Genomic DNA, 21,664 nt, shown 5'->3' on the forward strand with positions numbered 1-21,664 from the left:
ATCTTAAAAAAAACATAGCCGGAAGAATTGACGAATCGGAGTGGAAATCCACTTAAATGCCATCCAACTAATCATATACTATCCAACTAATCCAAAACGTGACTCTAATAATTTAGGATTATTTCGAAATAAAACCAAAAAATAAAAGTAAGAAAATATCAAATCTATAAAATATGATAAAAAATCAGATCAAATTCTGTCATAAATTGAGACCCCGAAACAACTATCTCTGCCGCAATTACTTCATCAAAACAACTAGTACCTACTAAAACCACTTATGAGATTTTTTGAAAAAACTTTTAGTATGAAGCGAAATAATGACAAAATAAGCTCTTACAAACAACTTTGACTAAAAAACTGGAAAAGGTTAATACATTTAATATTACAAGAGCACATAAATCCAAACAAAAATTTTCAGCCAATAGGGTATCCAGATGGTCACAAAACAATAATCAAGTCATAATAGGTTAGGATACTTGTCTAAACAACAGAACAAAACCGAGAAACTGCAAAAAACTTAAGAAAAATAGCTCGAATTTTCGCCATTTTTTATCATATTTTTCATAAAAAAGTGCTTCATATCCACAAAACCAGAACCACGTGTTAATTAAAAATTGCTCAAGTAAAAGGGGTCTTTTAAATACCCATTTGAGGCAGTAAAACAAAACAATAGTAAAAAAAATCGTAAAAATAAGCCCAAAAGTTAGCAAAATACATGAAAGACATCCAAATTAGAGTAAAATTCATTTAAATTTTCAGAAACCATCAAACCACTACCAATCCCAGCCTAATAATAGTTTTCTTTCAACCTAGAAACACATTTGTACTCTTCTCTCTACCTAGAAAACCTTTCCCAAATAAAAAAAAACAACCAACTGACGTCGGGCGAATAGCTCTCAAACGACCGGCGAGCGGTTGGCTTTGTCAGTACCTAGCCAAAGCTTATTGAGGCTAGCTTTAGCTTGATTCGACTATGCAACTTTTAGTTTTCTAGCCTTGTTAGTGAATAAATCAAATAAAAACTGATTTTAAAAATTTGCAAAATTTAAAGAAATGCATCCAGAAGTCGCAGTGAAAAAGATCTAATTTATTTTTTTCTCGGAAGTTATGTCAAGTAATCCATCTGCAAAAATTCAAAAGATTCGTTGGCCAGTAAAATCGTTAAACTCAGAAAATACAAAAACAACCGAAAATTTTGAAAACAATTGCAAATATTAACAAAATCTTGCTAAATTTTAAGATATTAAAATCTTTAAAATCATTTCATTGTCTCAAGAGACTATCGAGTATGCTTATTTCAAGCTTTAATTAGTTTCACCGGCTCAAGATCCGAAAACTTGGAACATGATAATTTTCCAAAAATTAGAAAAAAATAAAGTTTTGTCAAAAAATTGCAGAAGCTGCAGTCATTAAAAAATTGATAACCATTCTATTAAAGCTAGAAAATATGCATCAGCTTATCATCAAACCTTGGAGGAGGTCCCTATAACCCTGGCGCCGGAAAAATGAAAAAAAAAGATTAAAAAAAACTTGTAAAAAATATTATCACTTTTTAAAAATTACTGAAATAAAAATCTTAAAAACATTTCCTTACATCTCGAAGCTATCCAGTAAACTATAATTAAACCCTAGAGGAGGTTATGTGGCTCTTGAGGCTGGAAAAACCTAAAAAATGACAATATTTCAAAAAACTTGAAAAAAATTGGAAGTTGCATAAAAAACTGCTAAAATATGTGATAAAAGTTGAAAACTAATCCATGGCCGAGAAAAAATTTCAGTAACTTATTATAAAATCCTAAGAGAGATTTTCTTTTAGGCTGAAAAACGTGAATAATAACAAGAAATGTCAAAATATTGGAAAAAAATTGCAAGTTTTCTTAAAAAATTTTCTTTGACTAAACAAAAAACTAGGCCTAGAATTAACCATTTAAAGCCATTTAAAAAAATTGCTCCAAAAAATCGAAAAAACAGTAAAAGCCGAAGTCAAATTGCCGCATGTGAACAAAAAACCACTAGCGAGAAAGCGAAATTTTGTTCAAATAACGTTTTTTCAATCTACTTTAAAATTAGAGCAAAAAAATGCACGCCGCAAAACCACTCGCTTTTTCGCTCTACTTCCTGTTTCGGCGTGACCAAAATCACCACTCCAATTTGACTTTAGAAATCATGAACAGATCTTAAAAAAACATAGCCGGAAGAATTGACGAATCGGAGTGGAAATCCACTTAAATGCCATCCAACTAATCATATACTATCCAACTAATCCAAAACGTGACTCTAATAATTTAGGATTATTTCGAAATAAAACCAAAAAATAAAAGTAAGAAAATATCAAATCTATAAAATATGATAAAAAATCAGATCAAATTCTGTCATAAATTGAGACCCCGAAACAACTATCTCTGCCGCAATTACTTCATCAAAACAACTAGTACCTACTAAAACCACTTATGAGATTTTTTGAAAAAACTTTTAGTATGAAGCGAAATAATGACAAAATAAGCTCTTACAAACAACTTTGACTAAAAAACTGGAAAAGGTTAATACATTTAATATTACAAGAGCACATAAATCCAAACAAAAATTTTCAGCCAATAGGGTATCCAGATGGTCACAAAACAATAATCAAGTCATAATAGGTTAGGATACTTGTCTAAACAACAGAACAAAACCGAGAAACTGCAAAAAACTTAAGAAAAATAGCTCGAATTTTCGCCATTTTTTATCATATTTTTCATAAAAAAGTGCTTCATATCCACAAAACCAGAACCACGTGTTAATTAAAAATTGCTCAAGTAAAAGGGGTCTTTTAAATACCCATTTGAGGCAGTAAAACAAAACAATAGTAAAAAAAATCGTAAAAATAAGCCCAAAAGTTAGCAAAATACATGAAAGACATCCAAATTAGAGTAAAATTCATTTAAATTTTCAGAAACCATCAAACCACTACCAATCCCAGCCTAATAATAGTTTTCTTTCAACCTAGAAACACATTTGTACTCTTCTCTCTACCTAGAAAACCTTTCCCAAATAAAAAAAAACAACCAACTGACGTCGGGCGAATAGCTCTCAAACGACCGGCGAGCGGTTGGCTTTGTCAGTACCTAGCCAAAGCTTATTGAGGCTAGCTTTAGCTTGATTCGACTATGCAACTTTTAGTTTTCTAGCCTTGTTAGTGAATAAATCAAATAAAAACTGATTTTAAAAATTTGCAAAATTTAAAGAAATGCATCCAGAAGTCGCAGTGAAAAAGATCTAATTTATTTTTTTCTCGGAAGTTATGTCAAGTAATCCATCTGCGAAAATTCAAAAGATTCGTTGGCCAGTAAAATCGTTAAACTCAGAAAATACAAAAACAACCGAAAATTTTGAAAACAATTGCAAATATTAACAAAATCTTGCTAAATTTTAAGATATCAAAATCTTTAAAATCATTTCATTGTCTCAAGAGACTATCGAGTATGCTTATTTCAAGCTTTAATTAGTTTCACCGGCTCAAGATCCGAAAACTTGGAACATGATAATTTTCCAAAAATTAGAAAAAAATAAAGTTTTGTCAAAAAATTGCAGAAGCTGCAGTCATTAAAAAATTGATAACCATTCTATTAAAGCTAGAAAATATGCATCAGCTTATCATCAAACCTTGGAGGAGGTCCCTATAACCCTGGCGCCGGAAAAATGAAAAAAAAAAGATTAAAAAAAACTTGTAAAAAATACTAACACTTTTTAAAAATTACTGAAATAAAAATCTTAAAAACATTTCCTTACATCTCGAAGCTATCCAGTAAACTATAATTAAACCCTAGAGGAGGTTATGTGGCTCTTGAGGCTGGAAAAACCTAAAAAATGACAATATTTCAAAAAACTTGAAAAAAATTGGAAGTTGCATAAAAAACTGCTAAAATATGTGATAAAAGTTGAAAACTAATCCATGGCCGAGAAAAAATTTCAGTAACTTATTATAAAATCCTAAGAGAGATTTTCTTTTAGGCTGAAAAACGTGAATAATAACAAGAAATGTCAAAATATTGGAAAAAAATTGCAAGTTTTCTTAAAAAATGCTAAAATTCGTGGTGTTGAAATCTTGAAAAACATTCCATTAGATTTAGAAACTATACAGTGACCTAATTTCAAACCCTAGAGGAGGATATGTGGCTCTTGAGGCTGGAGAAACCTAAACAATGAAAAAAAATTTCAAAACCTGAAAAAATGCAAGTTTTATAAAAAAAAATCGCTAAAATTTGTCATGTTAAGAAATTGACAGCTATTCCATGGTAAATAAAATTTTTTTCAGTAACTTATAATCGAACCCTTAAGGACGTTTTCTGGCTCTTGCGTCTGGAAAGACCTGAGTAATGAAAGATGAATGTCCAAAAAAAATTGAAAAAAAATTGCACGTTTTGTCAAAAAAATTCTAAAATTCGTGATGTTAAAAAGTTGAAACCATTCCACTGCCACTAGAAACTATGCAATAGCCTATTATAAAACTTTAGGGGAGGTTCCCTGATACCTAGGGTCTAAAGAACTCAAAAAATGACAAAAACATTCAAAAAAACTTTAAAAAAATCGTGAAAATTGTTATAAAATTGCGTGTTTTTAGCGATCGGTTGTTTGAATGTAGCCACGGGTGTGTGTGTGTGTAAGTGTGTGTGTGTGTGTGTGGGGGGGGGGGGGGGGGGTGGAAGGGAGGGAGGGAGGGAGAAGGGGGTGGGCAACAGTGAGGTGGGAGGGACAACAGCGTGGTGGGGGGGGGGTTGGAGTAATAGTGAGTGAGGGGTCATCAGGGGGGGGTGTCTTCAACCTCTAAGAACCGCCCTTCACACCATAAGTATAAGTCTCCAAAACAGATTGAGCTGAAACTGAGCTGAAAGGCTCTAAGAGCACTTAATGCCCGCTGGGCGCTACCTGTTTATCCCGTTTTTGAGGACGTAAAGTCAAAAGCCTCAGACGAAAAATCGGTCAAGCGAAAAATCGCATAAAAAAGACCGACAGGACTAATATAATTGCTACAAACTTCGTTTGAGAGCAATTAAAAAAAGTCGTAACCAAACCTCATAACCAAAAAAAATTGAGAAAAAAGACTGCTTTAAAATGCCGCACGTGAACAAAAAATTTCGCTCGCTTACAGAATTTTTCGCACCTCAATTTCTCGCTCTCTAGAAAACAGCGATATGAACAAAAAACCACTCTCTTTTCGCTCCACTCTTCATTTTGTTCAGCAACAAAATCACTCCAAATTTTTTCACGTGTTTCATTTCCCGCTTCAAAACTCACTCCAATAAAATTGATTAAAAAAAAAGGACTTCTCCAATACTCCTCTTCGAGTCGTAAAAAAAACAGCGCCCCATTACAATTCAAATTCTTTGAATTGTAAAAAACCAAGCCCAACAATAGCCCCAGCTATCGCTGTGTGGCTATTAACAATTGAAAACTATAATTACTAATAACTGGGGGAGGATCTCGAAACTATTTGCATGAAGAGATTGAGATGTTTGAACCTTTAGCCATTAACACATTGAAGATGCGGACACTTTCTCCTCCGAATCTCTCTCTGATGACACCTTGAATGATTGAGATGGTGAGCTGTCTTAATGCCCAGTACCAGTCTATCACATACTGTCCCCCTCCCGCGTCACCCACTCTGCGCACAAACCCAGTGTTGTCTCGATCATTGGAGAGAATCAACATGTAGTTACTTACTACGGCCTTGTCCAAACGGCTAAAACAACAACACCCATAATGTCACCCAACCAGAGGGGACAAAATAACTTCTGAATTTGTCTAACCCAATGAGCAAGCAGTCGAAATAGAAGTCAACATGATAAGATTCAGAAAAAAGTCAGGGGAAGGGGAGATGAAAAGTTGGCGAATGAGGTGCCGGGGCACCATTTTAAACGGACAGCACCATATTAAACGGACATTCTTAGAGAGACATCGTGCGATCATTCGTTTTATGTCAATCGAGAACTATTACGTGTTGAAACAACTTTCTGAGCCACGCAAAGAGCACAAGGATTCGTTTTTTTTTCAAACATGTAAATTAATAACATAACCGAAAGGTTAAAGTTTACATGCCTTCAGAATAATCAGGAATATTTATTGAAATATCAAAATTATACATTAATCTTCTGGTTACTAATTGATGTTACCCATTAAGCTGTTCGTTCCACTATATATAAAAATAAGACACGAATGATCCTAACTGTCTATCTATTGGAAAATTTTCATGCTGACGTTGCAAAAACTCTGTTAAAAGTTCTTTTGAAAAGAGTTTTGTTCTCCGTCGCTCTTACGTTAAAGGGTAACTTATTCCATTTTTGTATGCTCTTCAAAATCAAAGATCATTCACTCTGCTTAGTATACTTTTGCGTTCTTATTATCAGCTGTTTTGTCCGTTTGTTCTGTTTTAATTGTAGGCGGTTTGCACATTTTTTAAATGTTTCTGATACTATCCTCTGATTCAAGTCTGTGTGGAGTTTCAATATAATAAACTTTGAAATAATTAATTCAGCTGGTAGGACATGCGAATTGACAAGGATATCACGACAATGATCTAATTTACGAAGCATATAACACTTTTTTATGCCCCAATTAATCTGTCGATTTATACGCTGTATGTTTTTTGCTGACAATATTTGTAAATAACTCCACTGAATGACAAATGAGGCAGGACTAAAGATTTGAAAACTTGCAGCCTTACGTCCAGAGGTATATGGTTTCTTACCAGATATAGTGAGCGAATGGCGGCCGCCATTTTTTTAAAACTACATTTAGACGTGCTTCAAAAGTCAATTTTAAGTCAAGGTGAATTCCTAGATAACGACAACTCTCAGCAGATTTTATTAAATTTCCGTTAAAAGTGACTTTTGAATCTAATTGGTCCCTGGTAGAAAAATATAGTAGTTCTGTTTTATCAGCATTCAAAGTGAGTTGATTTTTCTTCATGTAACTTTCCGTCTTCAATAAAATATTTTTAATTTTTGTTGCAATTGTTTCTCCTGGTTCATATCGACATAAGATACTAGTATCGTCTGCAAATTGACAAGCTCAAAGTCACCTTTGGTTTTTTCTGAAAAAAAAGTTAACGTATAAAAGAAAAATTAGGGGTCCTAATACTGTGCCTTGCAGTAGTCCATGATTAACAAAAATGTGTTCTGAGACCTCGGTGCCTATTTTGATGCATTGTGATCTTTCTTCGAGAAAAGATTTCAATAAATTAACTGCAGGCTCAGAGAAGTTGAAGCACTGCTTTTTTACGAAATATTTTGTGCGAAATTGAATTGAATGCTTTTGCAAGGTCTTAGAAAATTCTGCAGTTTTTTCCCATTTTCATGGTTTTCTATTACTGTCTCTGTGAAAAACAATACTGCATCTGTTGAAGATTTTTTGTTTCGGAATCCAAATTGCTCTTTATTCAACAGATTGTTTTTATTAATGTGATCCATCATTTGGAAAAGGGGAAGCTTCTCAAAAAGCTTAGCAAAAGTTGGTGTGACCGAGCAAAAGTTGGTTTTGCTATGATAATCTACGGACATAAAGTTTGTGATCTATTCCGTAACCCGTAGTGGCCAGATGCCAAAAATTAGATCCAAACTTACTTGAGACTCTGATTGATAGCTGACATGTTGACAGAGACACTCTCTGAGTTCACAATTTGGAAGTCACATCCACCCACTAACTGTCCCTGGGCACTGCTGTTACCCGTCTGGCCTCCCGTGTTCGAGTCCCCACTTGTACTGTTCGCATATCCACTACGCATTTCGCTCTCTTCAACTAAGTTGATAACTGTACGCATTACCTCATTTACCAGAGGACAGCCACCGAAACGTCGTTGCAGAGCATCCAGAAGAGTCTGAAATATACGGTTAGAGAGTCAATAAATCGGCCTTCGAACAACAACGAGATGCAAGACGTCACCAAACTTCTGGATTCTGGGATCCCCCTCCCCCAATACCCTAGTACAACCACCGTCTGTAACTAAAATTTTTACAGCTTTATAATGGTAAGTATCAACTGTCATCTCTAATAGTCATCTCAAACTAGGCTATACAAACCATTATTAAAACAAAAAAGTCATCAGTGGTTCAGATACGTAAAGCACAAATGTGCCCAGCTTTCAGAGAAACAATCAAATTCATTCAGCGTTAATAAATGAGAAATTCAGATAATGAGAGATATTATACAGCTATCATGAATATGACACGAAAGACTCTTGGAAAATAGATGATTTGATGTTTTGAATAAAACTTCCTGAGGGCTGGTACAAATAAAGTTAAACCCTTCTGAACTTTTATTTTTGTTACCAAGGTCGAATTAACTAACTCGTGTTTTTGCACTCATAACGCTTTCTATACACTAATAAGAGCTTAAGAGGTTGATCAGTCCATTCAACTATCCCAATTTATAAAACAGACGAAGAGCTCTTCGGTTAAATTTGCTTAGAACTGCTGACAGGTTGAACTAACGTGGTTGAGAAGACATCGCTGCAATCTGATGAGGTTCACCTTCCACAATAGAGGTATGGAACTAGTCTTCGATTGTGCTATAACTCCATTCTGCAGCTGACCATTGCAGCTGTTATCCGCTTTCTCTTCGTTGTCCAGTTCTTGATCAGGTGGCACCAATAGATGGATGAAGCTGTCCTAAACAGTCCAAACTCTCTTGACAACACGCATCAACCTTAATTTGTTCTCCTCTTAGGCATTAGGTCTAATTGATTTTTGTACATACAGGACGATTAATCGCTAACTCAGACACTATTCATCTGAGACCCTTGAGAACGGATCAACGGCATAATAGTGATCTCCCTGTAGTCTTGCAGATGTATTTTGTAAAAGAATGTCAACATTACGTGACTTTGCTGACTACAGAAAAAAATTTTTTTTATTAACTATTTATGTTAACTAATTTCAAAATGACACAAAAATAACCGGATCTTTACCATTATAGTGTCAACCCCCAGAATTGTGTTACGTATAGCACCCTAGTTACGTAATATACAATAGGATGGATATCTTTGTCATGTGAAAAAAAACCAAAACGCACGGACAAAACTGAATTTATCTTTTTTTTTGGTAATTCTAATCTTAAAGACAAAACGACATTAAAAGCTGGCAACCAATTAATTAGGTCAAAGGCATAAAATAAATATCTCGGCGTTTGACAAAACTTAAACAACAAAAACAGGTTAAAATTGTTTTGTCAAAAACGGCCCAGGGCATTGAATGCATATATGCTCTCAGGAAAATAATTGCAACTGTATACAAAAAACTTTGAACGCTTTTGCTGTCACCTTTAATATTCGTGTTCTACTTACTACTATCAATCACAATCTGATAACAACAGTAGAAAAGCCATCAAAGCTTGTTTTCATAGATAAAAGTTTGACTATCCTCAGATCTTAAAGTCAATATCGGTACACTACCTATTTCCCTACTTTTTGAATACAGAGCTGCCACTAAGTGCGAGCGAAAAAAAATGGCCCAAACAATTTGAAGATGCAATTTGCAAGAAAACATTACAAAGAGAGGGGTTCTCCAGCATAATTTTATCCCAAGAAATTATCTATTAATGTCATACAGTCATACAAAGAAAAATGTAAGCAGTTTTTTTTCTTAACGAATACAAGGGGCCGAAAAAACTCAATACGGTGCAATTACATTGAAACATTTAAAAGACATAACTTTTATTCTTTAGTACATTGAATTTATGATACTGCCCTTCCTCCACCCCATCCCTCCACAGTAATTTCTCTATTCGAAAACATCAAGTACTCGATTATTACTGACTTCTTAGTTTATAATTAAGTACTTATCTACACCACCCATCTCTGTAAATTTTTCTGATTGAAATTTTACAGATAATAGGAGAAATACATTGTTCCTCTTCTTAATGTATCGACCGATACCTCAGGTAAAATATTTTAGGGCGCTAATTGATGTTAAGTTGTTAGTGTCCGACAATCTGGCAATTGATACTTATTTTATTTTTTATACTGACTTCTAAGTTATTTGGCCAAAAAAGCGTGACAAAATGCAAGCTCAGAAACTTCATTTTATTAATTAACTCCTAGCTAAAGACCAAGAAAAACAGCGAGCCTACTCTAACAGCCTGTTTCATTGTAAAAGGAATATTATCCTACTTTCAGGACAAGTGAGTCTTAAAGCGCTCTCTGAGAGTTTTATTTTTATCGCTGTTGATTTTATAATCAAATAAACAAGGCATATGTATATGAGCTTTACAATACTTCTTTACAACATACACTGCGGGTATAAATTTGTATAGTAAATACACTCTAGTAGTTAGTACAGGAAATGTGGTTTACTTTAAGCATTGAGGTTTGTTGATTAGAAAAAGTTTACAACAAATAAAGCCGTATATAGAAAGACAAATATATATACCATATAAAGACATTCTTCCAAGGGATAATACCCGAATTTATTTAGTGTATTACACTACCCTACTTTTTGAAATTTTTGTCAAAAAATTTTACAGAGTATGTGTATAAAATGAAAGAAAGTTAGCCACTGAAAAATTCGCCAAAGGTTTTGAGACAAAATGAATGAATAAAATAGCCCAATAGATGTGTAATAAATTATTTATAGTAGAATAGTTAGTTAGCCCTGCGATTCGGCTGCTCTAGCGGTAACGTCATTGTAGAAGGTGCATCTCGTTGGCATCTCTAACTCCTGATTTTGTGGTTGTTGAATGCTTTTGTTAGACATTGTTCGTCGTGTTGCAAGCATTTGTCTGCCGAGTGCTACTGATTCTGTTGCGAGGTTGGTGAGGTCTGCTGTGGATGGGGATCTTGATGTTTGATTAGTTGACTGATTTTTCTCGTCAATGATGCTCTGCAGATGTAAAAACTTGGGTGTAAGTTTGCGGACTATTGCAAACTTATGGTAGAGGAAAATAGCCAGCGCATGAAGAAGTAAATTTCCGATGAAAACCATCATTGTTAACATTAATGATAGTTTGATAGGCACATAGGTCTCAAGTTTAGAGACTAAGTTGGGTTTGAGCATTGTCATTTTGTGTGCCATTGGTTTTGCTATCGTTTGGAGTTTGGTTTCATCGAGAACTGTTACTTCGTGCTTGAGTTTCTTTTTGACTTCTCTTATCAGCTGTATGTTGGCCTCTGTTTTTGTTTCAAAATATGGGAGGTCGTTTAATTCGGGTAGAGCGCCAATTAGATGCTCCAAGGGGTCAGAGAACTTAACTCCAATGCGCTTAGCTGGAATTTTATCACAACTTTGGAGATCGGGTCGAATTTGATAAATTTTGAGATCAATTGGGCTTCACATTCTAGAGTAATCAAGCATACTGTACATCCAGGGTACTCTTTGTTATGCGGCACGTTAGAATTATCAACACTATATTCGCGTAGTGTAAATGCCGGTGACGTTGATGTGAGGAGCCATATGCCGTAACCAAGATTTGTTGCTTTCCCTGGTGAACTACCCATTGCTACTCCGCTGCCAAATAAGCATATTCCGGCAAGTGCAGCTGCTGCTACAACCGGTGCTCCACGACGATCTCGGGCTGATTTATCTGGATTTTCTGCCAAAAGTTTTGACGTTGTTGCATGAAGATTTTTGACAGTCTGTTCTGCTTCGTGCGTTTCGCTTTGAATTTTGTCCAAAAGCCAGTTTACATTGAATTGGTCGGTTGAGGTATTGAATTGTGAGGAGAAATCAAATGGGCAGAAAACTGATGGTATGTTCCACATATTCGAAAGTTTGTGCAAAGTTTCTTCGATTGCTTCTTTCGCGGTGAAATTGTAGCGAGGAAATGGTATTAGAAACTCGACATTCACGAATTTTTCTGCTAACAGTATTTTTGCATTTTCGTGGAAGAGTATCCCTTTTGATAAAAATTTGTCAAAATCTGGCTCCAAAAACAAGATGAGCTCGAAATTAATAGGAGGAGTGTCAGGACGGTAAGTTTTTGCTTTTTCGAATTGGGCATAAAAGAATGTTCAGTAAACTCTCTGGTGAATCAGTTATAGTGCAAGTGATTATCTAATATTTATTGTTAGCTGTGCTTAGCTTGTCCGCCGGATATTTAGTATTTAGTTTGCGTTTTGTACTTATTTTTCTTATTGGTTTCGCAAAATTAAATTACCATTGAATACCGTTTTTGGCAGTGCTTTATAAGTTTAGTGAATCATGTTCAATAGTTGTTCTTGGTGGTGTTTGAAGAAGAAGAGGATTAAACTTTATGCAACATAACTGTTTGTGTTTTCAATGTGTTTATTTACTTTCAGAGATGAATTGTGTTGCGAAAACTTTTTTCAATTTTGTGATTTGGTGTTGTGAAAATGGGAGTTATGTGGAGGGGACTGAAGTGTGGGCAGAGAGGGCGCCGATTTGTGATAATGTGGGAGGAGATGATGAAGATGGTGGTTTCATGATTGAAAACTTTGTTTACTGGAGCCTTGTATTGATGATCTGTGTTTGTTTGCTGCGTGCCTTTGTATATTATTACTTGTTTTGTCGTTGGTAAAGGGAAGAGATGAGAGAAGAAGCGTGAGAGGAGAATGAAGGAAGCGTTGTATTGATTGAAATGGATGAATTCTGAGCTTTGTTTTTTAAATTTATAGATGTTGTTTTGTTGTTAATCTTAGTTGCTTAAGATGAGTTTAGTTTTATGTACATGTGCCTTGCTTAGATGTTGATTTGTTTATTTAGCATATTAGTTGTTTGAGTTGAAACGTTACTAAACTGTTTGTTTTAATCTATTTTTCTGGGTGTTAGCATGATAATTTTGCATGGTAGATTGTTATTAGAGCATGAGAGATGTTAAAAATTGGAGACGTTAATTGTGTGTTAATTTATTAATTTATGTGTTCTGATGTGAGTAGTGAGTTGCGCCTTTAATTTCAGATTGAATGATGGATGCATTTGTGGAGGAGTTCGGTGTGGAGGAGGCGTGGAGAGGAAGAGGGTGGAGAATGGTGGAGAAGGTGTCGGGGGTTGGGAAACATACATGGGCGGGTTTGTTGAAGGGGGTAAGGGATCAACGTCGGGGGGAGTTGCTAGATGGGGATTATTTTAGGGTACCGGTATTGGTGGAGGGGCAGGTGTTTAGGTTCAATGGTGGGTTTTAGGGAGGTTAAAGCGGTGTAGGGATATGGAGGGGATTGAGGGGTTATTGGGGGAAACGTGGAACGGGTTGGGGATGGGTCATCTTAATCGATTAGAATGTTCGGACGGGGAATTTTCGGGGGAGGTAGCGTGGAACTTTGGGTGTCGGCATGTGATGGATTTCAGTGGGCCGGGGATTTGGATGTGTCGGCGGTGGCGGGTATTTACGGGTTGGGGCGGTGGTTTACGGAGGGGCATGTTGAAACGGCGGGGGACGAATCGGTGGCAGCTTTGGGTTTTGGGAAGGCGTTCATTTATGCAAAATCGGAAGGGCGGGGCGGTGGTTATTTCGTTCGGTGAAATCAGCAAGTTCATTTAGGGATATGGTGCGTAGAGGGCCGCCGAAGGGGTTGGAGGAGAGTTTCTTTGAATGTGTTGTGACTGGGTGGAGTTTAATTGTACAACCTAGTCTGTGGGCACAATCAGTTCTAACTTTACAAGGGCCGTCAGTGGTGGCGGGTTGGGAAGGTGCGAAGGAAGGGAAGAGGGGGGAGTGCGGGGGTCGATAGGTATTTTTGTTTTGGGATGGGTGGGGAGGAGGTGACGTTGGTTCGGGACTTGTCTCCGCGAAGACAATCGAGGGCTGCGGAGAAGTTGGGTGGCGATGCCGGCGATATGCTGAGAAGGGAAACAAAGAAGGGGGTGTGAGGTCAACTCTGCCGGTAGGGGGACGAAGAGAAGGAAGTTTGACAATCTCCCCAACGTCAAACTGAGCAAAGAGCGAAAATTGGCAGCTAGGAAAGGTGATTAGTAAATTTTAATTAATTCTAGTTAAAAATTAGCTGATGTTTCTATAAATTATTGCATGTCGAAGATAAATGTGGTTGCTTTTAGAGAAAGCAGAACGTGGCCTCGCTAAGAGGTTGGCGGAGGAGGGCTATGAGGAGCCAGGACCCAGTACTTAATGAAGAAAGTGAGTAAATTTATCCATTTTTCATATTTTGTATGTTTTAAAATATGCATGTACTTTTGAAGTTTGGGTCCGTTATATGGGGTTTGGCACAGCAGTAATACTATTTAATTTTAGACGCATTTAGACGCATATAGACGCATTTCCAGTCGCTTTGCATGCTAAAAAGGTGTTATAATAACTAACTTAGGCACGTATATGTCAACAAAAGTGGTTTTAAACAAATAACACGCTTGTTAGGCAATTTTGTGGTCAATTAAAATAGACTTTAAGTTATTCTATGAGCAAAAATGACCGAATCTCAATTGAGTACTTATATAGTGGGGTAGATTGAAAAGCAATAAGACGGTCCAAATACCGCTAGCGAATTGTGCTGAGCTCGTAAGACTCAAAATTCATTTTTGGCAATTTTCAATTTTTTATTCGAATTTTCTTTGCGTTCGCGCTTTTTGTTTAGGGCACTTAGGGTCAAAAAAGTGGTACCAATCGAAAGATATGATCAATTAGGAGGGCCCTACTTCGAGACATTTTCGATTTTTTTTTTGAATTCGAGAGTTTTGACTTTAAAGTTGGGCTACCAAATTTCGATTTTTTAGCGTTCAAATTTTTCGGCCAATACTTTGTGTTTTTTACAAACTGGTGTACTCTGGACCGTGCAAAATGGTCCTAACAGTTTGCCTATACAGGGAACATGATTGTAGAGAGGTAAATTCAGGGTTTGTTTATAATGAGATTTTGGGTGGGGGGAGCAAATTGGCCAAAAAATGGGCATTTTTTGGAGTCTAATTTTCAAAACTTCGAATTTCAATTTTTCGAAAACTATTGGAAAATCATCAGAATCCTTTAATAGATCACTCGGAAAGTTCATGGCAATGCTCCATGCAAAGTTTGGGGGGGGCGGTAGGTGGTCTGGGTGGGGCAGAAAGTTGTCATTTTTGGATGGTAATTTTGCACCTATTGTAGGCCTATTTTTGGCTGTTTTTTGAGGTTTTCTCTGAACTTAACGGCTATTATTGTACCAGGGGTGTAAAGAAACCTTCTACTAAGTAGTTGTAGACGCTGGGTAAGTTTCTATCAACGTTTAAGAGCCAAGATCAATGATTTTACACTGGATTTTATAGCCGAAAATTGGTATTTTGCAGCTTTTTTCTCCGAATTTTTCGATAAACTCTGGAATTTGGGTTTCTTTAGGTTTTAAATGATTCCCTTCATCAGCAGAGTCGTTGAGCTACATGTAGGGGTTGTCTTCGTAGTATACGTTTATGGGTAGGTCCGAAAAAACGCTTGCAATTAGTCGTGAAACAGAGCAAGGATTTAACTCATATTCGTTACTTTCTGGTTTCGGGATGAATATGTCTAAAATTTGATACTCCCAGAGCAAATTTTTAAAATTATGTAGTGCCATGGAAAGTGCGTAATAACTGGGGAGATCAGTGATGTAGTTTTTAGTGATTATTGTGAAGAGAAACTTGTTATTATAATGGTCAAAATGAGAAAGAATTGACCCAATCGGTAGAGTGTGCAGTGATTGGGGCCATTTACTGCCTTTAAAATGCCAATAGACAGTTTCATGAGCATCGCCGTGGTTCTTAATGAGGTCGCTAGATGAGCAGTAAGCATATGAGTAAGGTGCATGATAAGGGTTGCCAGGAAACTTGTGCTTGTGATGCTGGCATAATTAAATTGATTTTTGTGTATTCATTTCTGTTTGTGCTTTTAGAAGTGCTTGATTGCTGTGATGTGCTACCAAAAAGGTTCGTTGCCTGATACCTTTTGATACTTGCTTGTAGTTGGTCTTTCTTTGTTTCTACTGAGGATCCTTGTCTTTCTTTGTTTTCTCTATAAGAGTTTTTTATGCTTTTTCATTTTTCTGGTTGACAGTACAGTCGGCAAATTTTTCGTTAAAGAGGGTGCTATGCATTTGCTAGGCGACGGTGTGAACTGTACTGCGTGATCGTCGCAGTGCGTATAACGTCGTATTTGTTTTGTTTCACTGGAAGATACCTTTTGCCTGGTATTTGATCTTGTTACTGGTCCAACTGGTGAGTCTGTTTCTTGTGGTCTATTGTCGTATACTTCTAGTATCGGAGTATCGTTTCGATCTTCAAAGTTGTGTGCCGTGTCCTGTGGCTCTTCCTCGGGGATTTCTTTCATTGGTGATGCCCTCTGTCTCCAATTTTGTGGTTGAATCACTCTAGTTGTTACCGGAGGTGGAACTGGTAAAACTCTTGCTATGGTGGGTTGTGGTAATGCTATTGGTGCAGGCCGAGGTAATGCCGGTGGCGCGCCTACTGGAGGTGCAGAGGCAAGTGATAGGCTAACTTCGGCTGGTGGTGTTGCTGCAACTCGAGGTTTTTATTCATTTAACTCGCTTTCCAACAAATTTGGCACAGTCATCAAATAACTCGGGCTCGCTTTTGCCGTGTTTTCTTGATGGATCGGGGGCAAAACTTGATGGATCGATAATCTGGAGATCTTCAACCGCTTCTGATTTTTTACTGGTCGCAGCCTAATCCTTTGGACACATTGTGTGAAGTTTGTTCCAATTTTGCCGACGATGTAATTAGAATTCGTCAGCACCTTTTCTACGCGGTAAAGTGGTACCCATGTTTGTATAGCCTTCCCAATTGTTTCGCTTTCTGTTGTAAGCTTTGGATTCAGTAACAGGCAGTAGGAGTGTTCGTCTAGTGGATGCGCTAATGCTTTTTCATCATAATAACTTCAGTAACGGTGGTATGAATCCAAAAGGCGGAGTTTATTTTCTCCGAATTTTGTTTGCATTGCATCTTGTAGTTCTGTTACATAATCTGAGTTGATGCCAATTACGTCTCTGTTAGCTCGCGCAAATCGCAAGCCAATTGGTTTAATTGGTTCGCGGCCATGAAACAGGGTTGATGGGCAGCATCCGATAGTGGTATGATAAGATGTATTGTGGATAAATGTGGCTAGTGGCACATATTTATGCCAATTTGTTCATTGTTCGTTTGTATTCAGCCGTAGTATACGCTTCAAGGGTCCGCGTGATCTCTCGACTGCCCCTATTGTTTGTGGATGCTTCAAGGTAGCATGTTTAAGCTTTACTTGTAATAGTTTGGCTAATTCATTCATCAAGTCCGAAACAAAGGTTGATCCAAGATCCGAGACTATTGTTGTTGGCAGATAACTATGATTGAAGAAAATTCTCACTAATTCTCTTGCAGTAGTGTCTGTGCTACCGTTAGTCAGGGGTACTGCGAAGAGGTATTTTGTGAACACATCAATACCGCTAAGAACATATTTATATATAGGCGAGTTAAATGTTCCAACAAGGTCAATTTGTAACATATCTCCTGGAAAAGAATGTAGTGACGACATCTGCTGTAACGGTGGTTTCAGTGAACTAGCTGGCAGTATCATTAACTGGAGACAGGTCAAACAATTTTTAATGAAATCGATAAGATGTTCTGTAAAACCAGGGAAATAAAAACGTCTTCGGAATTCTTGTATTGTTTTACTAATTCCAATGTGTCCTGCTGTTTGAGAATTGTCTATTCGATAGAGTGTTTCCTTCCAGAGATGTTTTGGCAGGCAATATTGTTTAACTTCTATTTTACCGACGTCATTGTAGAACAGTCTATATAGAATTTCATCTTTAATAACTAAGCGGTTCAGGTGTTTGAAATACTTTTTCAGGCACTTTGAAGCATATCTCATGTTCGCTGGTGCTAGACCTTTTTTCATATACTGTATGACTTGTCGAATGTCGTCATCTTTGTTTTGCTCCTCTTATGAGATTAATCGGGTGTCGTTTATTGACAATATATTCAAGTATATCTTCGGGATTTGGGAAAGATATTGCGTTTAACGTTGGGATCGTTAGACTGTAAAGTTCATTTATTTGGTTGTCTAATTGAGTTTTTTGTATGTACTTGTCGTACATGCCTATCTTTTGTAGCTGTTCAATAATCTCTGGGGTCAATTCAGCATTGGTTGTTGTTATTCCCGGTAGGATTTCGTTTGTTTCCACATCTGGTGTCAATGCTTTTGTGTCGATTTCTATCTCTTTTATTGGTATTTTGTCTTTCATCTTAAGTGTAAGGCATGCATTTTTGTCAGTTTGAATACGAGCGAGAAAATCAGCGGCATAATTTTCTTTCCCTGGTATATGTGCAATCACAAGATTGAAAGATAATACTCGATCCAGATAGTTCCACAATGTTGGCGGAATTACTTTCGATTGGAAAACTGCACTAAACTTTTGTTGTCAGTTTAAATGAGCACTGGGTGATGTGAGCACCATAAGAAGTGAGCGAAGTTTTCTAGTGCATAGTAAAGTCCCTAAAATTCTTTGTAATAGGTAGAAAATTTGAGCTGACTTTTGTTGAATAAGTAGGATCCAAAGGAAACTGGAGCGTAAACTTTTTGATTTTGTAACTTTTATCAAGGTAATCTTCAACCATAGAGACGAATCCTGCGCCGTAAGTACTTGCATCACATAGTAGGACATACTTCAGTCCAGGTTTTGGTAGTCGAAAAGTTGTTTCGGTTGCTGCTAATAGGTCTGCTTTCAGTTTTTCCAGACTATCAAAATGCTCTTTTGTCGGTTCAATTTTGGTGTCCGTTTTTAGTAACCTATAGAACGGAAGCAAAGTCAAACCAAGATTTGGAATAAATTATCGAAAAAATTGTGAAAATCCGAGTAGTCGTCTGATTTGTTTTAGGGTTCGAGGCATTGTAACTAGTTTGAGGAATTTGTATTTTTTTCGCAGGTGAGATTCCTTTTGGTGTTTTTACTCTCCCAAGAAACTGCATGCGTAAGTAATGATCGAGCATTTACCGGGTGAAAGTCGTAGGCCTGATTTCCGAATGCAGGTGAATATTTCTCGCATTGTCGGTATCAGTTCGTCGAATGTTTTGACTGCACAGCCTATATCGTCCATGAACTGCGTACAGAGATTTGCTGCTAGACATGAGTCGAGGTAGTGCCGAATAAAGGAGCTAAACCCTGTCACGGATTTGCTGAGTCCTAGAGCTAGACATTTATAAGCATAGGTGCGTGACGCAAAGTTGAATGCAAGTAACTGCACTGAGTTGTCGGCCATCTGAACGCAGTGGTACGCTTGCGAACAGTCAAGTTTAGTAAACAATGTTTTCCCCGCAAAATGATTTGTAGCATCTGTCATATTTGAGATGGGGAAATTGGAGTCTTTGTAATCGTTCTTTAAAAGATGATTATTCCCTCTTAGATCTAACATTCTGAGTTTGCCCGATTCCTTTCGATGAGTGAATAAAGGACTACTGTAACGTGACAGAGACAATGTTGTGATTATCACGTAATAGTGCATTAGAGCGAGTTCCACATGTAGTTCATCCCTTAAGTGAATAGGAGTGGAAAGGCCTTGGGCATATAGGGGCAAATCATGCTCGGTATTTAATTTGATTTTTAGTTCTCTGTTGTAGCCAACATCGAATCTATGCTTTGCAAAAATGTCATGAAATTCCAATACCTCTTCTACTAATTCTCGTTGTTCAGCTTGTAGGACTTAGTCATGCCATGGAAATTTAGACAAAAACGTTTCTTTATCGGTTGGGTTATTGATGGGATCAATTCTGTGCATTTGTTGGAATTTCAAAATTTCGTCATAAATTTGTCTCTGTAGTGGTGTGAGTGTTTCTGATCTTCACAAGTTTCGGGAGTTGGAAACCAAAGCTTGTGGTATTCTGGGGTTGGTCAACTTGGCTGCGATTTTCCCCTTCTTGTCTCATCTTCAATCACTTGGTTTATTTCCGCAATTGTTGCGTCTGAGTTTTTAAGTCGCGCTTATGCGATAAGTTGCGGATCAATTTGTATTAGCTTTTCTGCTTGTTCTGGCGTTAGCACTGAGAATTTTCCAACTTCTGTCCTTTGCTGTATAGTGATATCATGATCGGTTATGTTGAGTGCTGAGATCATTATGACATTTCCTTTCCCAACTGTACTTAGTGAAGATGTAAAGGCAATATCTAGTTCTTGTTCTAACGTTTCGTTAGGTGTAACCACTCCACTGACTGATTCCAAGTCATCAGTATTTTTAGCAAGATTACATTGGATCATAATTTTTTCGCCTACTGCTATTGTTTGTTTTTTTGAGGTATAGAAGGGAATTTTTTTGAACCTGACTACTCTTCTTGTCTCATTTTGAGGCTTTATTTCATTAATTGTTAAATCATCAACTTGCAGTATGTTTTTTGCTGGTAGAATACTAATGTCATGCTTTACGAAGAAAGGATTCCCTAGTATTATTGAATTTGCTGTTTTTAGCACTAGGAACTTTTCTGTAAATGTTTTATGTTCAAATGTTTTATGTGTAAAATTTAAATTTTATTTCAACTTCGTGTTTTACTTGCATTAGTTGACCTCCTGCAAGTTTGACTTTAGACCATTTCGGTATTGGATATTTACGTTAGGATCTCTTCCAAGCTCAGCGCATTGGCTTTCAGAAATGACGTTTGCACACGCTCCTGTGTCTATAAGGGCTCTACGAGATATTACCGGCGAAAATTTCAATTTTACATAAGATAATATTTGGGCTGATTTTGAGTTTATATTATTAAGTTCAAGTACATTTAGTTGATTATTTGATGAGGTTATATAATTATTTTTTGGGGGGTTTTGGCGGATTAGTGGCTTATTCAGTTTTTTTGTTGATTAAAAGGAAAGGAAGTTCCTCTCTGTGGTGGTGGACCGCGTCGGGTCCACTGGCTTGCTCTGTGGTTTGGGTATCCACATTTATAGCAAAATAAACTACTAGTTTGATTTACTGAAATATATGGCTCATTAGGTGTACGAGCACTGTAACTTGTCATTAGGTTTCGAATGTAGTTTTGTCCGTTCGGGCGATTTATGTTTTGTTGAAACCTCGGGCGGAAATTTGCAGATGAGTTACTAAATCGTCCTCGATTTTGCCATGGCGATCGATTGAATCCTCGGTAGCTCGGGTACTGGGGTCTGTATTGTGTGAACTTTTGCGGTCCGAGAGGTGATCGACTTTGTTGGGGTTGAATGGAATGTGTTAACTGACTGCTTTCAGGATTAGTTTGGTGGCTATCCGTTTTGCTAGTCAAGTCTTGAAGCCTTTTCTCAATTGATTGTTGCGTTTGTGCTATTTTGCTGAGGGCGTTAACCAAATTTTCACTAACTGTTTCATTTACTTCGTTGAAGCCGTCCTCTGGATAGTCTTCCTTGCGACACATTTCTCGTATAGCCATTTGTTGTCGTTCGAAAGTACATAAATCATGGACTGGAGTGTTTGCTGGTTGTCCCATGATTTTTGATCGAAAACATCCGGGCATTGCTTTTATGAATATTCTTTTAATTTGCTCGTTCTTGAAATCTTCAGCAGCCTGCGGTCGTTCATCTCTTGTTGCAGTTTCTCTATCAAATCTTGTTTGTTCGGCAGCAGCTGGTGCTGGATCAAGTCCTGCTATATTTAGTGCAGCTACCTCTGGTAAATTTGGCTCAGGGTATGCTCTTACGTCTTTCGATTGTAGAATTACAAGAAAGTTTTCGGGCGTGTCTGTCTTTGGGTCAAAGCGTTGACTTTCGAGCTTTAAAACTCTTACTTCTTGCAAATCTCTATTACCGAATTGG

At 37.0% G+C, this 21,664-nt stretch overlaps 2 protein-coding genes across 3 annotated transcripts in view; one reads left to right on the top strand and one right to left on the bottom strand.

Annotated features, from left to right (window-relative positions):
* The window catches only part of LOC142344960 (uncharacterized), a 266,838-nt gene that overhangs the window by 90,834 nt on the left and 154,340 nt on the right, over positions 1-21,664 (top strand). The window lies entirely within an intron of this gene.
* LOC142344479 (DNA-directed RNA polymerase III subunit RPC3-like) overlaps positions 1-21,664 on the bottom strand; it is a 41,568-nt gene that overhangs the window by 10,284 nt on the left and 9,620 nt on the right. For both annotated transcript variants that reach the window (XM_075396142.1, XM_075396141.1), the window contains exons 5-7: positions 8,466-8,642; positions 7,599-7,852; positions 5,499-5,719 (exon numbers count right to left, since the gene is read on the bottom strand). In XM_075396142.1, the coding sequence (XP_075252257.1) occupies positions 5,499-5,719; positions 7,599-7,852; positions 8,466-8,642 (652 nt within the window). The remainder of the gene's footprint in view (positions 1-5,498; positions 5,720-7,598; positions 7,853-8,465; positions 8,643-21,664) is intronic.

The sequence above is a fragment of the Convolutriloba macropyga genome, chromosome 8, assembly GCF_964194025.1.
Source record: "Convolutriloba macropyga chromosome 8, txConMacr16.3, whole genome shotgun sequence".
In the NCBI taxonomy this organism is placed as follows: Eukaryota; Metazoa; Xenacoelomorpha; order Acoela; family Convolutidae; genus Convolutriloba; species Convolutriloba macropyga.